Raw genomic sequence first — 23862 nt, forward strand, 5'->3', positions numbered from 1 at the left:
CCTGTTCTGGGGATGCCTTGTCCCAGCCCTGCTGGCAAGATCCCAGCTGTGTGGCCTTCCCTGAAAAGCCCAGATCCAAACTTTGCCAGGGGCATGTCCTTTTAAACTTTGTCTCCAAGCACAGCTGGAGACAATATTCCCAGTTCTAGGACAGATAGCTAATACTAGTAGATATCTGCTGTCCATCTGGACCTATTTCTTTCCTTCCTCTGATGCCAGCAGTGGGAGCAAAAGCAGAAGGAAAAGGAGAAAAAAAAAACCCAAACCCATACAGTCCTAAATTTATGACTCTCCAATCCTTACTACCCTTTTTGAGCCAGCGTGGCTGAGCAAAACAAAGAGCTGAGCAGCAGTGCAGCAAGAGGAAAAGAAAACCGTGAAACATCTCAAGCGATGATGGTCTGGCATGTGACAGGAGAGGTGCTGGAGCTCCCTGCGGTGGGGCAGCCTCCCTCACCAAGACTGGGGAGGGCTGGCCTACGGTGCTTTCAATTCAGGTAAAATGTGCAGAGGAGGACACTTAAAAGCCAGTTAGGTAGAAGTATGGTCACTCTTTGGACTAGGCAAGGACTTGGTTGTGCACGAGGAGCGTTTAAGGCAGGCTGCCTCCTCCACTCTCCTGCAGCAGCTGAGGAGGCGTGCAGGCAGCAGAAGTCTGTGGGACGTGGTGCTGCCTGGGTGCACGCGTGCCCCGTGGGAGAGGTCTGCCCTGGAGGTTTCGCTATTGCTCAGCCCCTCAGCTCTACAGAAGAATGAGGGAGGAAATGGAAAACTGATGATGGTGGAATGGCTGGCCTTGAAGTGCTGTTACTCATAATGTGGTTGTGTGCTGCTAATTAATCTGGCATTATACTGTGAATGGCTTCATTCACTACAGCCTTAATTGACTTTTGATGGAAATTGTGTAGAACCTCATGGAAGATGGTGTTATGGTAGGGTGTATCACTCAGGATAAATGGATCGCTTCCTTAGGCTCCATTTTAGGAGAGGAGCCATCACTCAAGCCCCTGACCTCATGTAAGGCCAGGCTGAAGTGGGGCTCCTGGCCAGAAAAAGTCTCACTAGGGACAAAGTACTAGTGGAGGGAACTGGTGGTGGTTGGCTGAGAGATTTGCAATGAGATGCTGAACTATACAGCCAAGAGCTGCACTGACCAGCCAGCCCTATAAGGCAGCCTACGCCAGCTTTGTGGGTGAAGTGATAACTTGATGGGGGAAAAAAACCCCATCCCTTGGAGCTGTGATCAAAGAAATTTGCTTCCTGCTCTTCACTCCTGATGTATCCAGGGCAACATATCCCTATGTTGCCTTATAAAGAAACAGCATCACACCAGAGCTGAGCCCACTGTTTACTTTTCCTCCTCCAAACCACTGGTGCTGAGTGTTCCTGGTGCGTCAACAAGGGAAGCATCCTTCCTCCTAGCCTGGGCACAAGGGCACTGAGACACTCTTCCCTCACAGACCCCTTTTCCCAATCCTGGGCTGTCCCTGGGGCTTGAGAGGACCCTGGCAAAACCTCCCAGCTCTGCAGGCTGCTGGATGGATGCCTGTGGCCAGCAGGCATATGTTGAAAGCTCGTTGTTTCATTTCCTTCTCAGCACTTCCCCACTGGGGGCTGAAAGGGGCATGGGGGCTGTGTGCACCATGCCTGAGCTGCCAAATTCATCCTGGGTTGGAGCTGGCTCTTGCAGACCCTGTTTCTGCCTCCCAAAGCCTCACCTGCAGCCAGTGCAGGTGCAAGGAGCTCACCTCTGGGAGAGAGACCAGCTCTGGTCTCAGGCAAGGCTCTTGGACTGCATAAGAAGTGCTAATGCTTTTGCTAGGAATTGCACCAGGCTTTGAAGCAGAGGTACTGGCACAGTCAAAAAAGGTTTTAATGAGGTAGCACGCAGCCCAATTTGCTGTGCAGGCTTTTGATCCTTTCTGCTGTCAATGTAATTGCGTGCTGCACAGCTCTCAGCGAGCCGGCTCATCGTTTTCGGAAGCACAAGGCACCCAGCTGTCTCACCCTGATGTGTCCTTGTGGGTAAGGCAGGGATAAAGCTCTTGATCAGCTTTTGCTTGAAGCCCAGCTCACCATTTCCCTCTCACCTGGGAAGTTTCTGAGAAGCAACTTCAAGGATGTGGCTCATGCTCCAGCGAGGATCTGCAGCTAAGAAATTGCGGTGGGACCCCACATGAGGAAAGGTGCTGGGTTTGTGCTGTCCATGCTAAAGGGAGTTTATCTGCACCACAGCCCCTTTCCTTTGTTAAGGGAAGTGCTCATCTTTCTGCTGCAGCCAGGCATTTGGTTCAGAGAAGAGATGGCCAGTACAGCCATCAGGCCTGTTCCACCGGAGGGTAACGTACCATACCTCTACGGCGTAGGAGGAAATCTACACCAAGAGTGACACCTCACCTATCCCAGAGGTCATTTACCAGCACCGCTTCCCAAGGCAGAAGGTGAGAAAACCAGAGCTGTTTGAATAGAAAAGCCAGTGGAGTGGCTGGGGACAAGCATCTGAATTTGTGGGGCTGACTGGTGCAGGGCACAGCATCTCTGCTGCCACCGACGGAAGCATGGGACCAGTGCAGGTGCACCAGTGGCCGAGGATGCAGCAAGGCCGGTCCTCCCCTTGCAGGGCTTAGCCCGGCACTGGCATAGCTTTGAGGGGAAGCTGAGGACGAGCAAAGCCTGGCGCCACGTCCCCATGAAGGGACCTGACTTGTTTGCTTTGGGCAGTGGGTGAATGAGGGTTAGGGAGAAAATCATAGAGGGAGACTGGATCGCAGCTTCTCTGTGGCTCCTTTCTTATAACCCAGGTGCGAAGAGGTCTGTGATGGAGCGAGGAGGTGGGCACCCACTGCACGGACATGGGGCATGGCATAGGCGGCGCTGCATCCAGGGTTATTGTGCAGGATCGTCTGGAAATGGCCTATCTCCAAAGCCAGATTTCAAGGTCTTGGTCTCCTGGGCAGACAGAGCAGCTGTTCCTTGCTCTGCTGTCCAGGCTCTGACAAAGCAGTCCCCCAAAATCTTCCCTCAGCATCCCCCTGACACCTCTGAGAGCTGTGCTACAGGATGCATGCTCTCCGTAGGGCCGCAGTACTTATGGCTTGCTCAGCCGGAGAGGCTGCCTCATGACACTGCCACGAACTATTAAAAGCAGCAAGACAATTAAAATAAACTCTCGCAGGACATTCATACCAAACAAAAAGCATGAGCTGGACTCCTTCATTTCTTAGGAAAGTTGATCTGTATTTGTAGGCGAGGGAGATGCCCTGAAGCTGGCAGGTGGTCGGGCAATGCTGGTGGGAGGCCCCCCCAGCCCCACTTCTCTGTCGGTAAGCGGCATGTGGGCAGGAGCACCGCTGCAGGCAGCTGACTCCGGTTTCCCCCATCAAACAAAGCCTTTCCTGACCACTGGGGTGGAGAAAGGAAATGCCCCGCAGCAGGCACCAACGAGGGAAGAGCTGGGGCTGGAAAGGTGGGTGCTCTTCTCCAAACCACGGCGCAGATGTGGCTGTGCTGTGAGAGGTGCCTGGGTAGGAGCCCATGGGGAACCCCTCTGCCGTGGTCCGACTTGTCAGGGCGCAGGGCTGAGCAGTGTGCTGGTGTGTCTGGGGTAGGCGTATTCAGAGGCAGGAAACCCTCCTGCCTGGCTCTTGCAGGGTCAGGCACATACACCGCAAAGGGTGTGACACCACTTTGGCCAGGCTTCCCAGTATTCCCTGCAGCAGGCAAAGCACGGGGCTGAGCACCAACAGCCCCACGGGCTGTGCTTGTACCCTGCTCATGTGCTTTCTCAGGGCTCAAGTTGAGCTTCAAACAACCCTATCCGACCATGGCAGAGAATGCTCCCTGTGAATTGTAGAGGGCTGGCAGGACTTTCTCCCACACTGGGGCCAGCCAGAAGAGCCCACAGCTCTTTTCTGTACTTAGTTTCCTCCAGCACAGGTTAGAGACTCCCTGACATCCTTCCAGCTGGTCCCAGCAACACTCCTGCCTGCACAATGGGGGCCTTGCACCTATGTGGGCAGGTAACCCCCCCTACCGTTACTAAAAACCTGGTCCTTAGGCTCTTGTTTAGGCTGGGGGTAAAGGCTTGATTGCAACCACCTGAGTACCTTCACGGGGGATGATCACAGCCCCCCCAGTTCCCAGGTCTACCAGCCCTGTGTCGCTCCTCGCATGGCCGAAACTGGGGTCCCATCTGTGCACTGATTAGGGTGAACCTCTCATGTTTACGTCACCAGGAGGTGAACCAAGCAGCAGTGATGGGTTGCACAGACAGGAAGATTTTGCTTCGACGTAATTTGTTCCTTTTACCTGCTTAACTTTCAGGTGCTGCCTTTTCTTCTCCCTGGCTGCAACTTGCACAGCCCTTCTTGCTAACCTGGGTAGCTACTGTGCCAGGAGAGCGACTGTTCTCATGTGGTTTTGACGCTACTGCTTTCTGGTTTTGCTGAGCAGTGAATAGGTAAAATGTTTACTGTCTTTTCTCTTTTTTTTTTTTTTTTCTATTCTTTTTCTTCTCTCCCCTCCCCTCTGAACTATCCAGCAAATGCTTTGATGCCAGCGCCAGCCATAGCACCATGCTTCACAGAAAATAAGCCATGCTCGTGGCAATTCCTGCTCTGCAATTTGAACTTCTGTCCTCCTTAAAAAAGAAAAACAAACAAAACAACAAAAGACAAATATAGATGGGAGAAAGACCAGTGGTGAAAATATAAAACCTGCCTTTAGCAAATGCTCACACCCGCGTCTGCAGCTGGGCATGGGCTTATGCAGAGCTGTCGGGTAAAATTTGGCGACTTGTGGATCTGGTAGGGTCCTACTGCTAAATTACAGCCTTAGAAGATGACGTGGAAATTGTGGATGCAGAATACCAGCTGTGACTGATGGACCGGGATGTGTTTAAAAATTAAGTATCTCAGAAAACTAATGAAGAACGGTTTCGGCTGAAGAAATTTCTTGTGGGTCGAAAACTGGAGGAAGGGGATGAATTGTCAGCGGTACAGCAGGCGCAAAAAGACTTGCCTTATTTATTTCCGAAGCACAGCAAGACGTGATGTGTACTTACCTGTGTTGATTATGAGCCCCGCTGAGCTTGATTATAATCCGGTCTCCTGGGCGGGCGTGCTGTGCTCGGCGGCACGGAGGAAGTGCAAAAGGAATTTGTCTGTGACGGGGTGAAAATGTGATTACCGACTGCATGCTGCAGCAAGGGCTCGTTGCTGAGGGTCAGGGATCCCACGCCTCTCAGCTAGCCTATGAGTGCTAAAGCCACACGGGGGAAGTTTATTGCAGCTAGTAATTTTTTTTTTTGGCCTGTTTCTGACTGGTTTGGTGCCATGACACCTAAGCTGGCATTTCGTCACGGCACAGTGATAGCATGAGGTGATCATCTTCAAAACCACGCAACAGCTTGATACTGGCGTTTTATTAAACAGAGAACTTTGCTGCAAACTAATTCTAAAGCAGCTGCCCTGCAGATGTCGAGGAGCTGAAAACTGCTTTAACAGTGGGTTTAGTTGGAGCTCAGGCAATTTATGAAAGGGACTACCTGGTGCGACGTCTGTGCTGGCAGGGCTCTGGGCTCAGTGACACAGGATGGCCACGGGCAGCACGAGCAGGGATTTTGGGTACGCTGCAGAGACCTCAGTGGGTGCTGGGGAAGAACTGGGCTGAGGGGAGGCAGGGCAGCGAGCCCTCGGCTTGTAGGCTCACGCCCCTGGTAGGTCTGGAGCCTTTAATGAGGTTTTGGCAGTGGAGGGGTGAGTTCGTGCCTGTTCATGATCTGAACCTCTGGCTCTCGTTTCTTCTCGTCTCCCTTCCCTTACTAATGGCTCCCAAGGGAAAGCTGCTGCTGCTGCAGAAAAGGGGAAGAAAAGAAAAACCACAAAAGCGGAGATCTGAGGGATGCAGCAGGGGAAGCAACTTCCAAGGGGGCAGCCCGCTGGAGCAGATGTGGGGATGTTGGCAGGGGAGTTGCAGTGGGGGCAGACACCACACACCCACACACACCCCCCCCCCCCACCCCCATCCAGGCTTGGGTTCCCATCGGTCCAGGCCAGCAGGGAGCTGCAAGGGAGGGTGCAAGTTGAGGGCATGCCCCCAAATCCCCAGTGACCTTCTGCAGGGTGCAGGAGCCCAGGGGCTCCCTTGGGACCCAGCATCCAGCACCGCGTGTGGTGTCGGGGCGCCAGAGCATCCCCCCTCCAGGCAGGATGGGCAGCTGGGGGAGACGGAGGCCCTGGGAGAGGCATCGGTGAGGGCTGAGCAGCTTGCGTGCGCAAAGCAGCCCCTTGCAAGGAGTAGGAAAGAGCAGTGCTGAGGCTTTCTTGAAGCCTTATGTGTGTGCACGTGGGTGTTTGTCTGTGCATATAGGTACGTATAAGCATGTATATGGGTGCATACAGGCACATGTATGTACGTTTGCATTAAGTAGAATGTGGATGTTATCCAGGGTGAAGCCCATTACATGAATACTGTAATTAATCTCTAAATACATACTGCAAACTGAGGAAACTCAGTCTTGAGGTCAAATACAAAGACTATTTGGTAAGCGTACTAGGGTAAGTGATGTACAGCGGAGGCACCCAAACAGGCTGATGGCTGAAGAATGGGAATCAAGGGGAGGAAAAGATACTGTGTCTTTAAAAATCAGTGTAAGCGAGTCCGGGAGATGAAACTAAAATGACTCCTCCAGAATGACATGGTTATAGCCTGGTACTGCAATTACATTTATTTAGGTGCCCTACCTGTGCGTTCCAACTGCTGAAGAATACGCTCAGATTGCCTCCAGCTTTCCCCTTTGCCCTAAATTGCCTGAATTTACAGCACATACTTGGGAGACTACGGCAATTTCCCCATTCTGTATTTAACCCGTGTTACCCAAACCACCTTAACACCATCTGAGTACAATTTGTGTGAAGATAACTGGTATTAATGAAGTCTGAGGCGAGCTATGGAAGGGAGTGGGGCCAGCACGGCGGTGGTAATCCTGAGTCACACAGCTGATTTCTGGGTCAGCCGGACCCCCCAGCGCAGGGCTGGTGTCCCTGGCCAACTCCAGTGTCACTCAGGCAGGGATTCCACCACGGTTTTATCATCAGCTTCGCAGGGCCGTGGATAGCCCTTTCTGAATTTTGCAGGGGTGGTAATGTTTTATTTTGGTTTGATTTTTGTAGCCCTGCTCGCCTTCCAAATGGCTGTTCAGCAGGCTGGAATAGGAGAAGGGGCTGGAAAACATGACTAAATATGGCTGTGTTTCTGATTGCTACAGACTGCAGGATTAGCGGCCCCTTCTTGCCAGCAGCCATAGCTGAAGTTCCCAAGGTTTGAGGAACACCGAGAAGAGCTGCAGTCCAGCCCTCCCCCTCCCACCTTTTTCTGTTCCTTTTCTTTTTTTTTTTTGTTTTCCATAGAGAAATCTGCAACCTATTGTCTGGGCTAGAAAACTTGGCACCCTCCAGCCGCCTATAAAATTGCATTAGGCGTTTATATTTCCTGTAGTGGATTATGTGCTGTCTGGATTTTGGGTGATTCTGGGAGAGAGGGTTAGCCTTTTTTTTTTTTTCAGTGGGGGCTACAAATTGCATTTGAAATAATTTCATTTTCTTGGAGCTAAGAGACCACTGGCAATTGGCAGGGCAGACGGACATGTTCCGAGACAGATGTAGGCAGCTTCCCCTGCCTGCAACTCACACAGCCGCTCCGGCCCTGCACGCACAGCACAGCCCTCATTCAGCCCGGCACCAGAGTACTCGCCTTGTCCAGAAGCATGTCAATAACCTCATTGATTGCAATGATATTTCTCATGCTTAAAGTTAAGCAAGTGCTTAAATGTCACGCTGAATCACAAGAAAAGGATTTCTTCACGCTCTCGCAGAGTCAGTTCTCTTGACCTAGCTGGCTCTGTGTCCGTGCGCACATCAGGTTTTTATGCGAACGCTTAGTATTTATGCAGACGTAGCACGTACGGGGGATTTTCTTTGCAAACTGGGGTTTGCCTAACTTTGAAAATATCCTTTTGGCTCGCATGTAGAGTATTTATTGTGCTTTATCACCATTTTCTAGTTTGGATCTGAAGCCAAAGAGGCAGTAACTATTTCTAGAGTGGAGAAATCATGTTAAAAAAAAGTACGTTTTCAAATCTTATTTGAAACGTGTGCTGTATCAGCAACAAATAGCATTGTAAAAGGGCCATATCGGATTGCAAGTGCTTATTGGTACGATATTATCATAAATTCACATAGCACTTTTCTGCACAAAGGAAAACCGATAATCTTTTGCAGCAAACGTACAACCGAAGGGCACGATTTTGTGCTCACGTTATATGAGTAAGTAGTACGCATTGCATAGTCCCTCTGTTATGGATGCTGGACTACTGAATAGCCAGCAGGTGGAGTCATCTATAATGTACGTGTTGTGATCTGGAAAGTTGAACAAGTACAACTGGACACGTGGAAATTTCAGCTGAAAGTTGAGACCAAGGAAAATATGAGGAATGGAACTGGAAAACTCTGCGAGCACGGAGGACACAAAGAGCTACAACTTTAGCAGCAGAAAAGGAGGGGCCTGCAAAATGTTTGGAATAGCAAAAAGCTGGAGCAATCCTGGAAACACTCCTGTGGCTTGGATCCCGAGGCGTAATTCATGCTGTTGTAATTCGCACAGATGGCCGTCGTCTCGAGGGAAGGCCTGAACAGCTGGGAAACATCAGGGTGTGGGCCTGCTTCAACCACACACCCTTTCTTTATCCCTGCATCAGTCACAGAAGTGAAAGGTAATACAGGGATCGCTGTAGACAATATCCGCAAGCTATTCTCTGCCCTGGCAGACGGCTCCTCTTGCTAGTTGAGTCGTGTTAAGGACCGGCTTAGTTTGGCATTTTGTGTGTAACAATGCACTTTCAGATGCTTTTCAATTAAACCAATTAGGGAGAAAGAATCAGACTTGACTCCAGAGATCAGCCATGTAGTAAATTGAGTTGTAGCTGAGGGGCCCTAATAAACAGGGTGCTTCGCTGAAAATGAACAGGAGTTACGTGACAACACCCGTTCCGTTTGCAGGATGCGCCCAGCCACCAGAGCGGGTGTTTTGCTTTGTCCTTTGCTCCGACTGCCTGTTACGCTGGGAATGAAGGCTGCCTCCGGCGGGGCATTTGCCCTTCTCGAGCTGCGCAGCCTCCAGCCTATTTGGAAACCGGCAGCTGCAAATAATGATTTGTACCGTCTGTTTGTCTGTGTGCCCACGTAGGCTGAATAATAATGCCATGGCTGCTCGGCTGCTACAGACTGGTGCCTGAGAGAGGAGAGGCTAGCGCAGCCCTGAGGTACTTCAGAGACACAGCCAGGGATGTTTTTATGCAGGGGCTGTGCCTTCAGCGAGGCTACCGGAGGATTGCATCAACAGCTGTCACTGCTGTCCCGTTGACGTAGACTCCAGCCTCCACCAACCTCTGGTTCACTCATGACAGTCAGCCGAGGGGCATAAATGCCAGGTATTTCCCTGCTTCTTGATCTCTGGCACCCAGAGGGTGGGGGAGAGCCAATGTTTTTTGTTTTTTTTTTTTTGTCTGTGTCCCCATGCACTCTCTGTGCTACCTCCGTGGCTCATGCTATTTATTTTGAGACAGCCCCACTGTTTCAACAGAAGGCAAAAGACCTTTCCTTTCCCAGATGTGCTCTTCACACAGTTGCCTATTATTATAGATTTTGGGGATATGGTGGGAGGCCCCTTCATATTAGAAGCACCGAAGGACCTTTATTCCCCATCCTTCCAGGCTTAAGCAGTGCAGGCAGATGGCATTTTTATGCTACCTGCATATATGCAGATAACTGCATCTGCACTGCAGGTGTCGTACTGCTTTAGCAGCATCTGTATACCTGAAACAGCACAACTTTTGGACACGATGATACCCCACAGAACCACAGACCAAGCAGCAATTAGCATCGATAAATGTGCTGCAGTGATGTTTGAAGCCAGCAGGAAAATCAGCCCGGAAAGTTTTGCTCCGAGCTCTCTGGCTGATCCCCAGCCGTTGGCACTGGTGCTTTGCCGGAGCGCCGAGGTGCTCGGTGGCGTTTGCCGAAGCCAGGTGGCCTCATTGCAAGAGGTGGCGCTGGGAAAAGATCGGGCGCATCGTGGGTGTTGATCCCCAGACTGGCAGCTGCCAGCTCCCTCGAGTTGAAGTGACATATTGATGTGGGCCTCCTGCCACTGCTTGGGGACTGGCATTCTTCCGGCAGACGGTTTAAGTCAGGTGACGAGGTCTTTGGATTTTGTTGACTTAGGTTATGTATTTTTGGCTGTTTGCTAATCGGTGACAAGAAAAGGCAGCTTCTGTTAATAAAATGTAGCAAAGAGCTGGCCCAAGATAAGCAAGGAGAAACATTTACCCATGCCCGTTGCTACGGAAAGCTCCATCACTGCTTCCTGTGAAACCAGGACCAAAGTGCAGTCTGAAACTTTACCTTGGCGGCACTTCATTACCTGTGGGAGTACTGCTGTCAGGAGGAAGAGCGTTTGGCTCCAGGAGCTTGGCTGGCAGGATAGAAACAGCAGGAATGAGCAGGGTTGGGCAAGCCACTAAACCTCCCCTGACCTGCTTAGCAGAGAGACCGAACCCTCGGGGAAGGAGAGGGGCAAAGCTGCGGGAGGCCGCAAGGGCAAGAAGGAGTCAGTCAGCAGGATGAGACATCGTGTGTAGATGATGGAAGCAGCAAGAAGCCGTTCTCAGTGGTAGTGGTGGAGAGGAGAGGTTTCCTTTGAACTGTCTCCTAATGATTTCTGTGCCTTCAGGTCAAAGACTAATAGACGAGTTTGTGCCTCACTTCATGCCTGTGCCTTAGAACCTGCATGAGTCATTGCCTTTGCTCCCTCTAAGCACATCACAGGACCCAGCTCTTCGTACTTCCATAGATGTTTCACACCCAGTGTCGTGACGCCACCTCATCTCCAGCCCAGTGAGCGCACCAGCACATGCTCCTTCCAGGAACCCCTTCAGAAGGTGTCTTTCTGACGGGGTGGGAAACCCTCCACAACTTTACTTTAAAATTATTTGAATATGTACAGAAAGCTATATTCTTCATACCAGCTTCTGAGAGCTCTGTGGAAGGAAAATGTTTCTTATAGTTGCCTCTTGTTGATCTGTCAAAGACAAAGCACTGGTGAGGGTTCTGTGAACTTGTCCATAATATCATGACATGTAGGAGCCCTTGGCAAGAGCCCTGTGCAGCAGTGGAAGGGTTAACAGAGGAGTCAGCTGTCTGTTTTGTATGTCTCAGATGTCACATACAAATACCTAAAAGGCAGCTGGGTTGTGTGAAAGGAAATCAACGGATTAAGATTGTAGTCCCAGCTCAAAAGCTTTTTTGTGACTTCAGGAATTCCTCATATCCCGTCTGTTAAATGGAGATAATACCTATCCCACATGCGTACTGTGAAGATTAATTCATTAATCTTTTTTAAGAGGAAATGGAAAGAGCTAGAGGAATAATAATATGAAATATCACGGCAGTAATAACAGAAAGCAAATGATAGCATAGAGCACGGCGGCAGCAACTGCAGGTCAGTTTGGCAGGGAGGGTGCAGTACCCTGCCTCAGCTCTTTTCACCCACACCATAACTGAGGGTGCCCTGTGCTCTGCGCTGGTCCTGGCTGCTCCGCTGGCACGCTGCGGACCACAGCCAGCCGAAAATACCTCACCCAGGGACCTGCCGATGGCACCACCAGCTTTCCCTGGCGCCGCTGCACGGCGCAGACCACGTGAATGCAGGAGGCAAGGGGGAACCAGCAGCAGCTTTGGCACCTGCATGGCAGGAAATGGTGGAAATGGGGTTAGGGGAAGATGATGAGATAAATGGAGGCTGGGCACTGTAGAGCAGCTCCTTCTTTTGATATCCCTCAAGGGACAGACACCTAGGTCACAGTGAGAGGAGCGCTCTCAAGCACACAGAGATTTGTCCCCAGTTTATTCCTAACTTCTTCAGGTTGAAGCCTTCTACAGTGCCTCGGGGGCAATATCTCAACTTGTATCCTTCATCTAGAACTCCTCATTAAAATTAGGAAGAAGACAAATACAAAAATGCTGCTTTTCTCCAAATGAGTAGCATCCCAGCATGAGAATCTCAGCTTCTTTTCAAGCTACAAGTGGACAGAACATGTCCCTTCAATGTTGTTTTGACAGTTTGGCTCATTTTATCAAACCCAGTCAAGAGGAATGAGATGTGTTTACCCGTGGTGGGTGAGCAGACAAAGGCGGCAGGTAATTGTCCTCTGGGTGCCTGACACTCCTTGGGGATTTGTAATCATTTTGAAAAAAGAGATTTTCCCCGTCACTGGAGGAGACAAGCTGGCACCTCAGCAAAAAACATACCACTTAAAATAGCTTTTAATGTGGCCTTGAAAACTATTTTTGGATCAGGAAAAATGTGGTGTAAGGGGAGACTGGAGTCATGTATTGTAACTGTCACTCAGAACCAAAGGCTCTATCATTTCATGAAGATCAGCAGATGTGTGAAGACACACCAAGCTAACCTAACTGGTCCACTTGCTTTGTTACACATGGTGATATTAAAGAAGTCAAGAAGGGCTTCCTCCTGTGTGTCTTGACTCACAATGACCACCTCCATTCCTGGTTTTCTCCTTTTCCTCCAAAGCTTTGGCAGGTGGAGGAAGAGTACCGTTTTCATCCCATAATAAAGCCAACTGCAGATTTGTATTATGATCTGCAGATTAGTTCTCCATCAAGGTGCCATGGCTTCCAGACTACTTTCAGGACAGTACAGGCAGCCTGGCCATTCCTCATTCTACAGCAGACATCATCCTTGGCGCTACCAGACAGTATAATAAAATAATCTTCACATTTCTGTTGAGGATTCCGAATTTGTTTCTCAAGATCAAAAATGTGGAGACATACAAAAGGGCTGATGAACAGGCTTCAGGTTTTTGAAGACAGTTGTCTCCATCTAGCTGGAAGTCATCTGCAGCAGAACCAGTGAGGAGTTATAAAAATGTGGGAGAAGCCCAAGGAGGCTATTAGGAAGAGGGAAGCAGATCAGCCCCTTTCTCAAGAAATCAGATGCAGACTGGGGCTGAGAGATGAGCCCTGGCATGAGCTGCGCAGACCAGCATGAGAAAATGCCTGGAAAAGGGCAGGAAAGACACGTGCTACGAGCGACGGGATGTTGCCCTGAGTGGGGGCAAAATCAGGTACCGAGTTGGGCAGCACACCCCCAGAAGGTGCGTGCTCCTGAGGCGGGGGATCAAGTCAGTACCCCTTACCCCAGATCCGACTCAGTTCAGTACCGTTCCTTCCCGGCAGAGCCGTGGAAGCCTCGCCCTGAAAGGCAGCCCTGCACGAGTGGGGACGGGAACACGGCTGTGCCTGTGGCAGGGGCTCGGGGGACACGGCTCTGCCCGAGGGGTGGGCGCCCTGCACCCCTGCGGTTGCCCCAGCCCTGCCGGGGGGGGCCCCGCACCCACCACGGTCCGATATAAAGATGGACCGGCCCAAACCCTAACGCCTTTGGCCCAGCCCCGTTGCAAAAAGACGCCGTCAGGCAGGAGCAGGCAGAGACCAGGCCGCCCTCCCGCCTCAGCCCTGCGACCACCCCCGCCCCGCAACCACCCGCAGAGCCGCGCTCCGGCTGCAGCCCAGGCCGGGGAGGCGGTGGCGGCGGCCCCGGTTGCGGTTGCGCCGCGCCTGAGGCGGGCTCACGGCCGTGGCGGCAGGGCCGGGCAAGCAGGCGGCCATTTCCCGCCGCCCCGTGCGCCTCGGTGGCGGCGGCGACGAGCGCGAGCTGCCTGTGCCCCGCGGCGGCCCCGCCCCTCGCCCCGCCCCTCGCCCCGCCCACCGCCGCCGCCGAAGGTTGCCGAGCGGGGGTCGCGCGGCTCCGGCGGCCCGGCCGGCCTTTCCGGAGATTGCCGAGGGGCTTCGGCCCCTCCTTCGCCGCTGCCGCCGCCGAGCCCGGGACCGAGGCGCTCCGGTGGGTCGGAGCCCGCTGCGCCCGCTGCTCTGGTCGCGGCGCGGGGCTCGCCCTCCTCCTCCTCCTCGTTCTTCTCCTTCTCCTCCGGCAGCGCCGGGCGTCGCGGTGACAGAGCGGGGCGATCGCGGCGGGGGGCGGCCGGGGCTCCGGCGGTGCGGATGGCGGAGGGCGGCCAGCCCCCGCAGCAGCAGCCACAGCCGCAGCTCCTGGCCGGCAGCGGCGGCGGCGGCGGCGGCGGCGGCGGCGGGGGGGCCGCCCGCGGCGTGAAGCGGGAGCCGGAGCTGGAGCAGCCCATGCCCGGTGGGGACGGCGCCGAGGGCGGCCACAGCAAGCGGCTGCGGACGGAGGCGGAGGCCGACGGCGGCGGCATGCAGGTAGCGGGCAGGGCAGGGCCGGGCTCTCCCGCACCGGGGCTCGGCGGGAGGGGGGCGGCCGGGCCGGGTTTAATTCCGGTTTATGGGATTCAGTGCCTTACTTAGGGGCGTGCGGCCCTTTCCCCCGTCGGGAGCGGCGGCGTAGGGGGGCGGGTCTCCTGCCCGGCGTTCCCCGGCCCGAGGCGGGCTGTCCCCGGGGCCGTGGCCCTCCGGGAGCCGCCGCTGGGTCCGGTGCTCCGGGCACCGCCGTCCTTCCGGCGGTGGGATGGCAGGGCTGGGCGCGGCAGGGCGCCGGGGCCGGCGTTGGGTTACCCGCGCCGCCCCGGGTCTCGTAAAGCACCGGGCGAAATGCCCGGGCGCTGCCTGGGAGCGGGACGGGGGTGCTGGGGCCTCGGGCGGGCGGCGTCCAGCTCGGCACGGGGGCTGCCGGCGGGATCCTCACGTCCCCCTCGCCTCCTGCCAGCACGTTTTGGTCGGCCCCAGAGCATTGATCTTCCCAGGTGCGATCGCTTTTGTGTTTGTGGGGCGACGCTGCCGAGGTGTTTCTGCTTTCCTTTGTCTGGCTGTCGTACGGGGCTGTTTTATTATGGCAATTGCACCGGCCTTTTTTGCTTCCATTCCTCGCAACGAGTATATCGGAGCTCTTTAGAAGCAGTGTTATTTATTAATCCGAACTTGTTTCTCTTCTCACCTTCGCTTGGGTTGGTAAGCGCTGTTGATAGTTTCCAAGGGGAGCATCCTGTCCTCTCCAACGTGCGTCTCATCTAGGTGCCAAACGCTGGCCAACGATCTTCCCTTTTTATTTCCCAGGCTGTCCCCAGTTTGCATGCTCAAGAGTTTTTTTTTTTTTAATTTTTTTTTTAAATAGCTTGTAGCAGGATGGTTTTGTTTGTGGTTCTGTCTGATGTTCAGCCTTTCTTGGTGGTCTCTCCACCTCACAACGTCACTTTTTTCCCCAGTGTGATGGTGAGGGCTGAGCATAGGCTGGAGCTTCACACCCGAGTGGTGCTGTTCGTGCTCTCGCCAAGGGCCAGCGCAAACCGTGCCGTGCTTTTTTATTCCTTGAAGTAGTATCTTCTCCCACACGTAGGTGTCAAGTGTGACTCAGACAATGTGTATAATTGCAAGGAGAAAGATGCTCAGCACTGAAGGAGTGCTTATACGTTGTGTCTTGCTAGGAATTATGAATGAGTGCGTGAACATCGTGACGTGAAATTCTTCCAGCTCTTCTGAGTTGAACTGGGGCACTGGTCCTGTGTAGCTACAGGAGATGCATCAGCGTACCTGCAGTTAGTGGTTAACTGGTTAGTGTTGATATAAACCAATGATAAATCAACTGAAAATTGCCTAGGACGGGACTGGTTTAACAAAACAGTCTTAAAGGTTAATTTTTTTTTATTGTAAATGAGTATAATTTCTGTATATGTAAAAGGCTTCCCTCTATATTTACATCGAGGAAAGTGTTTTGTTATCTGTTCAATGAGCAGTACAAGATACTAAGATTGCAGCATTCAACCATGGGGCTATGGCAGCACGTGTGCACAGCAATGTGTAATGCTGGTGGTGATGGTGGCAGGGGTTAGTTGTGGATTGTAGCGGAAAGTTGGGTTTCATTTCCATACCAAACACTGGCAAACGGTGGAGAAATTAAGTGGAGAAGTGCAACTAGTAGAGCCCAGTTTTAAAGTTAAGTGTGTTTATAGTCAGTATAACTATACTTCAGACTGGGACCCCCATGTTGTAGTTACTTGGTATTCTTAGCGTAACTTCAATCTTTTGGTATGTATATAAATGGAAAAGTTTTTTCAATCTTTTCCATATAAAAGATAAAAATAAATGTATATATGCATGTATATATACGCACACCCACGTACCATTATGTCCAGACGTTTCCCTTGACTGTTTTTACTGTTAAAGACTGGGGTTCTTTTTATTTTTTCATTTGAAGAATCTTCTCATGGTTGTAAGCAAGAAATACCAAATTTGAAGCCAAACTTACAAATAATATCAGAGCTAGTGTTTAATGTTTGGGAAACTCAGTATCTTTTTACCTAAAAGTCAGAACAGAAGGTTGTCTTTCATGAGGATTTATGCTTGGATAGTGTATTCTTTTGAAGTACCTTATTTTAGAATAACAGGTTCTTTTTAGTGAATTCTCTACATGTAACTGTATGTAATGCTTACAAGAGGGATAAAGAGCCTATTCTTTGATTGTATTTTTTTCTTCCCTCCCTCCCCCCCCCCCCCCCCCCCCCCCGACTAGAGGCTTTCTGGAAGCTGGAAATAACACTGGCAACTGTTGTACCTTGTTTTTCCTGCAGATCCTGTCAATTTTCTACTTCCTGTTCCAGAACGACAGGCTGTTGCTGTGTAAACTTGGTGACCTCGTGTCTCTGGGCTGATAGCGAGGAATCCCGGGGTGCCACGCTTGCCATGGTTTCTTCTTTGCATAACCGCTACCTACTGATGGTTCAGGATACGAACGCAACTTACAATGCTGAAATAAATCCTTTAGCTATAGAAATTACTAATGCAACTGCAGAACTAATAGCTTTTTAAAATCTGTTAACATGAATATATATAAACTAGCTTACAGGAAGATAAGATAGGAGCTAGTTATTAAGAACTAGGGGCAAAGTGTGTGTTAAAGCTTAAAGTAGCCCTTAAATTTACTGGGCTTCTTGTTTTCTGCTGTCTCAGGCCAGCATGCTTAGACAGCTTATGCAGTTAGGGTTTCATTATCTAATCCATCTCTGATCAGGCCGGATAAATGGTGTTTGGCCAGTGCTGATCTTGTTAGGAGGGTGGTGTAAAGCTGCTTGAGTCAGGATTGGGACAAATCGGATCATGGCTGCTATCTGCTTCTGGGACATATTTCAGTTAATCGTGGAGTGGGAGGAAAAGGTCCAGCACAAACTGCTGCTTTTTAGCTCCCTCTGGTCCATAAGTGGCAAAAATCAAACGCCACCAACCAGGAATGTCTCCTGGAAGTATCTGGATATGTTTGTAAGCTTTGGAAGTGAAAGGCCCCAAAGGTACTGCTGTTTTTTAACCTTATAAATACTAGCTAGGAACTAGCTTGCTCCCTGTTTGCTGGCTTGGACGAGTTGAATCGTGGATTAGCTTGCTGATCTGGGTAAAAATAGTCCCTACCAGAGGGGAGGGGGGGAAAAAGTTGTATTGGCTTAAGCCACTTGTGAAACTGCCCCGAAATGCAGTTGTTGATGCAGCTGTATTTGCTGCTTGTCAGAAGAGGCTGATGGCTGCTACAGATGGAAGAGAAAGTACCCTTGCAATAATCTCTCTCCTCTGTTCCTTGCATGATGAAAGATGAGAAATGTTGTGGCTGTCTGGGAAGTGTCCCTTTTTTCTCTTTGGAGCTGCAGACAAGGGTGTAATTCCAGGGTGCTGTGTTTGTTTTCCCCATTGAAGTGCTAGAGGTGTACCAGCCAGTTTACACTGCTGAAGAAAGTTATTTTAATAACCTCCAGTTGCTTTGCATGGGGTTGAATGAGTTAATCAACTTCTCATTCAGTCCCCAAGCTGAATTTTGATTTAACTTTTTTATGGGGTCCAGGCTGGTTAATGAATTAAAATTATACCTAGGAGTAATATGTGGTTGGAATTAGATGCAAGGTGTGAACAGAGCTGGTCCTTGTTCCTCTTTCACGAATGACTTGTGTGCTCAGTATCCCAGAGTGTTTTGGGGGAATTACTCTTCTGCAACCGTGAGCATGGCTGATGGGTCAGGGAAGGCAATTAATGCAGCTGTGGTCTTATGGCCTTATCCAGTCCGTGTAAACTTTTAGTGGCAGCGATGAGTGGTGACTTTGTTTTATCGTTCAGGCATGTCTGCATAGGGTTCATAAAGATGACTAGCGGTGTTGAGATCAGTCTCCTGTGACTAAATAATGATGTAATAGGCAATACATCTTTGCTCCGCAAGAAGGCCTGTGATTTCTCTTCCTACTGTGAGCCAGAAGATGGTCTGTAACACCCTCTACTAGCTTGACTCCTTCCAGCATGAAGACTGAAAACCTTTAACTGCAGCATGCCACAGAAAGGGGAGAGCGGGGGACATTGCTGGTGTCCTCGTTCAAACTATGGCCCGTTTGTGGTGCTCCAGAGGAGGGCAAGAAATCAATCTGCTGGTAGTTTCCAAAGACAGGTTTGGGTTTTACAAGTAAGAGGGCTGACTGAGACTGTAATTGAGAAGGGGCCGGTGAATAAAAGCGTTTGTGCTGTGGGGAACCCTATGGAAATCTGTATTTTTAAATCTTACGGAAGAGAACATCTAATTCAGGTAAATCATGGAAAAGCTGTGTAATCAGGTTAGCTGCTTCTTCCCTCTTATTAGTCATGGTATGACCGTCTTTGTAAAGAGATGCAGAACAATATGGGGATACAAGATATTCTAGAAAAGAGGTGAAGTTCCAATTTTTAGAAGCTGATCCCTGCCTTGGATTCAGGATGAGGTTTCCTGGGATGCTGTTTGGACAGACTGTTGCTGATGTGATGAGACATTATGAATCACCTTTAAGTTTGTTATTATTTCTCTGTTTGCTTTTGTCCTTTGGGTTTTTTAAAAATATTTGAGTGTTATGAATTAGACCTGACACAGTCTGGGAAGACTTAGAAAACCTCCAGTTCAAAAAAAATGTCTGGCAACTGACTGAAAGTTGGCATTTTAGAGATGTTGAGAGCTCTTTAATGTTGGCTCTTTTCTTGCCATATTCAGGAAAATGGAAAGCCCAGGTGAAGTATTCTGGATGCTTTAGTACCCCTACAGGCTCTGTCAGTATTTCTCTTTGGATTTCAGAGGTTTGTGTTTAAAGGTAATGGCCACAGTTGTGATGTTGGAAACTGAAAAGAGGTCTGGCTCTGCTGGAGATGGTTTCCTTCTGTGTATGTGTATGTGTACTAGTTGTAGACATATGCTTTTTATTTTCCCTTCTCAGAATTCCTATTTAGAAACAGGAGCGTGCTGGCATTTTGCAGAAAGCCTGGGGTCCCCCTTGCGTTTTGGAAAGGTTGCCCACCTAGCTGAGTTCGGAGTAGTGTGTCCCTCTCCCAGGCACGTCCTGTGAAATACCCTCTGCTGGCTTTTCCTCCCAATGACCTAGCAAGCAGGGCTCCCACCTTGCCCTTTTGCATCAGGGGTTCCCACCTCAGTTTTCAAGACTGTCTCAAAGAAGTGCTGGTCACTGAAGGTTTAGCAGCTGTGTTGCTCTGCTAGCTTTGTGCTTTATTGTGGCTGCACTGAGGGCTTTCAGTGGCTCTGCTGTGGTAAGGCTGGTGGCAGCAGGAACACCAGAACACAGGAGATGCAAAGGAGGCAGCAGTGACATAAAATGAAATAAAAATAAATTAACTGCTTCATTTTCACCAGTGGTAGGGAAGCCAAACTGAAGTCGAGGCGGACCTGAACTGGATTCTGTGTGTGGTCTGCAGCCCCCTGGAGAGTGCTGCTGAAGGACATACCCCTGTTAGCTTGGAAAAATAAAGCCTGTCGCTAGCACCCTTTAGTTTGCTGCACAGGAACCTCTGCCCCTTTGGAAAATGTTAGGGGTTGCATCCGTTGAAGAGGTTTTAAAACCTATCACTCCACGCTGCTGATTTGTCTCGTGGCGTGGGGCAAATCTTAGTTTTCATGTGGAAGCAAAAGAGGAGGGCAGGTGTTTTAGTTGACTGAAAACCTCTTATTTAATTTGCCCAATTTGGATATTGTTTGACCTTCAGGGTGTGTGTGTGCTTTTGAAATGTGGTGGCTGAGGGATCAGAGGAAGGTCCAGAAGTGAAGTGAGAGAAGCAATTAGAGGTAACGAGTTCCAGTTCATTGAAGCATTCTGTTGATCTACATTTTACAGTGGTATTGAGTGGACGCTGGAGTGTAGCTGTCATGAGATAATCCTAGTGTTTAGGGATTAGAGCTGCTTGACTGCATTTTGGGCCTTAACTCCCTTTGCTCTCCAGTAAATTTAATTTTGCCAGCAATCTTTTCTAAATTCAGGAAAATGCTAGTCTGAAAGATGTGTACGTGTTTTCCCCAGCATGCTTCCCCTTCCCTCTGCTTCACTTTCCTGAGCACACCTCCTTTTTTTCCAGGTTGAATCTGAGATGTTTGTAGGAGCCAAGCCAAACAATGGCAGGGGCTGGACGAAACAGTCCTCACCAGGCTAGGACCATGCCACTGTCCCGACCCGCAGCGCTCCTTCTCTGGGCTCTGCCGAGCTGTCCCACTGAGCCATGCCAGTGGAGCACCACTCCTGCAGGAAAGCTTTGCCCTGAGAAGAGCCCGTCGTAGGTTGAAGTTTCTAACCTGCATTCTTGGTTCTGGAGGGTTTCCAGGGTGTGTGGGAAGAGGCTTGTGAACCGTTCCAGTCTCTCTCTTGTTTGGCTTGTCACACGTACATACGGCATCTATCGAAACCACCCCTAGCAGCTCTCTTGCTGGACTGAAGGAAATGGGACGCCAGCTTCTTAGCAATGATATGACGTATTGAAGTAGCCGCCAAATTTTGTATACAAAAGCCGTCTTGTTTAATGAGGGGCAACAGCTGAACTTGAGCTGGGTCCAGCATCTGTTTGGGCAGAGCAGGAAAGTTTTGCAGTTTCTGCCGGCTCACTTGGTGCAACATTGGTGTTCAATCAGCTACACCATTGCCACCTCCTAACCTTTGGCGTGTGGGTGGAGTGTACCTGTGGTTCATACCTATTAGAAAAGAGGTCCCGAGATCTTTTGCTTGCACCTCTTGGGTAGGACAGTGGGATTTGGTGGCATGTCTTTGAAGTGGCTTTGCATTCCCTGGGGCTGTTGCTTGTGTTTGCCTTTGTCTAGGAAAGTTTGTTGTGCAGGAAAATTGGATGCTTGCTTGGAAGAGTGTGGGCTAGAAGCAATTGTTGCTTTTTCTTTGGAACTTTCTTGGGTTCTATCTGTTTGTAATTGCCTCAGCAATAATGCAAGTATTAGCATAGAGATGGGGAAGAATTGCACCATTTAAGGGTGTGGGGGGGAACTTTTTACCCTCTGGCTGTATGTAGCTAAATTTCCTTTAATAGAGAGGCTAAGGAAGGAACGTTATGTGGCATTTCTGTGTGTTGCAAATATCAAAATATTCTCTCCAGAGGCCTTTGAGGCCCTGAGATCTGGATTCAGCTTGGGTTTCTTCAAGGGACCGGAGCGTGCTCTTTTAGCTCAGGCTTTCCACACAGCTTTTCCCTGCTATTTCTGTAGGAGATTCCTGCAGACACTTGGGGTGGTTGTCACCATTGGGGGCGATGCCCAGGAAGAAAATCCCACCAAGGCGTCACTTAAAAGCCTTGATTTAGTGCTGCGTGGGCTGAGGAGAGGCTGTAGCTGGGATCCTAGGCCTATAATTTGCTGCTTGCGGTTGCCGTTCCCTTACCCGGAGAGGGGTGGGAAGGCTGTCTTGGGCAGGCAAGGCTGGGGGAAGGCTGGGCTCTGCCCTCCTGCAGGGCTGGGTGTCTTCCCCCTGGGGCCCTGGGTCGGCAGGCAGTGTAGCCAGGCGTGACTCTCAGAGCAGCCACTGTGAGGTGGTGCTTCTGAGCCGTCTCTGCCCAACTTTTTGTTTTTATTGTGTTCTGTGGCTTTGCTTCCTTCTTGTGGGAAGAAGAAATGAGGGGAAGTGCGTGCATTAAAGGGCTTCTCCATTACCCTGCATACTCTCCTGTCCTGGATAGAAGGTCCACCAGAGGCCTCTTTCCTATCATTGTTTCATTTTAAAAGCCCTGTGTAGCCTTGGAGCGAAGCAGGACCAGGATGGGAGTATGTTTGTAGGTACTTCTCCTTGCCTGTAGGCAACAGTTCTTCTCAAAGCTCAGCTTTGGAGTGACCTGGGGTGGTTCCGGGGATTAAAGACCACTCTCTCTAAGTGGTGCTGCTTCTACTCCTGTGTGTGGGACCAGTCACGCAACCTGGGGAGAACCAGAAGGTTCCTTCAGGGAAGGAAACCTAGGCTGTGGTGTTGCCACAGCAGATTAAACCGTATGGGATGCCGAAGGAGGTGGAAGCTAGCAGCGTGGTACAGGCCGATGTCCTAGCTAGCAGCGTGGTACGGGCTGATGTCCTGGGGCTTGAGGGATGTATGAGAGTGGGAAGCAGGAGTTTGATGTTGGCCACGGGAACGATCTGGATTGTGGAAGAAACTGAGGCAGTAAAGTGTACACATCACTTCTGCTGGTTTGCTAAGATCTGAATGTCTCTTGGGCAGCCTGGAGGAGAAATAAGTTGACTTCTGAAGCTCCTGCCTGCCCTGTTATTTGCTTTGTCCAGGAGTGGAAGTTCCAAGTGTGTGAAAATGCAGAATGCCTTCAATGCTTCAGTTTTAAGAAGAGGTGTGTGAATGCTATGGCAGTGCTGTGGGAATTGGTGTTCGTTCTGGGTGGTCTGAAGCTGCTGGGTGCTGTCTCCTCAATACAAAGGGGTGAGGAGATGGAGAAGGTGCTGGAGTGAGAACCAGTGCTGCAGCAGGCTACAACCTGGGGAGATTTAATACCTGGTGCATCCACCATGGTAGGGCCCGCAGCTCATACCCAGCAAGTGCCCAGCAGGAGGATGTGACAAGAAGGCACCATGTGAGGTCTTAATTATGTGTTTGTACATTTCATGTTTTTAGAGATGACTTCACTTCCGTAAGTGCATCACTGAGGCACTATTAAATATAGCGAGAGTTTTGTTATCCGTTAAAATGGGTGTGAGGTCAGGCTTTGGACTGAGAGCTATTCAATATTTCACATCTTCCTTTTCATCTCATGTGTGACCCCAAACTGAATTTACTGCAGATAATCTAAACCTTGCACTGAATACAGAACTATTAATTTTTAATGGTCTCTTCTGCAGTGATCACCACTGTAGTGTGGGTGCTTCACAGATACTAATGATCTTATTTTTGCAGTTTTCCTGAGAGGCAGAAAAGTATATTATCTCTTACTGTAGAAATGAGGAATTGAGGTACTGGTAATAAGACCAGTTTTGCAAAAATCCCATTGACACTTGCAAACGTATTTATTTTTTATTTGTGTTTTTTACTGTAGCTGGTGAGGTTTTGGTAATGTTTAAATCTTTGATCTACAGCTCTCTACAACTCCCACTGTATATATGAATACCTACCACTTCCACAAACTGATCCTTAAATGTGTGGTGTTGGGCAAATGTAAAGCCGTGTTGCCTTCATCTCAAAAAACAGCAGAAAAGCTTGAATTACGTAACTTGGTCATCATCATAGTGAAACCTTACGTGGAAGATGAGGTTTGAAATCTATAAGTAGAAGGGATATTGCTTGTCCTTAGCTACAAAACCACATACCTTTTGGTTTCTGCAGCTGTTTTTCCTGCTCAGAGTACAATGCTTCCTAGGCTTGAATAAAGCAGGAGTCAGGAAAAAGTAGCGCATAAGCCTGATTTGTTGTAACATCCCTGCACATGAGGAAACAAGAGGGGAAGTTGCATGGGCAGCTGTAACTGGTGTTTTATAATCCACAGCCCTTGATTT

General features: G+C 50.1%; 1 protein-coding gene across 15 annotated transcripts in view; it reads left to right on the forward strand.

The window, feature by feature from the left end:
- The first annotated feature begins 13843 nt into the window (after window positions 1-13843).
- Window positions 13844-23862, forward strand: part of RBFOX2 (RNA binding fox-1 homolog 2) — a 174315-nt gene continuing 164296 nt past the window's right edge. For all 15 annotated transcript variants that reach the window (XR_010373506.1, XR_010373503.1, XR_010373512.1 and 12 more), the window contains exon 1: window positions 13844-14351. Coding sequence is in view for 11 of the 15 variants with exons in the window: in XM_064455532.1 (XP_064311602.1) it covers window positions 14136-14351 (216 nt within the window). In the remaining 4 variants the exon portion in view is untranslated. The remainder of the gene's footprint in view (window positions 14352-23862) is intronic.

Source organism: Phalacrocorax carbo, chromosome 1, assembly GCF_963921805.1.
Source record: "Phalacrocorax carbo chromosome 1, bPhaCar2.1, whole genome shotgun sequence".
In the NCBI taxonomy this organism is placed as follows: Eukaryota; Metazoa; Chordata; class Aves; order Suliformes; family Phalacrocoracidae; genus Phalacrocorax; species Phalacrocorax carbo.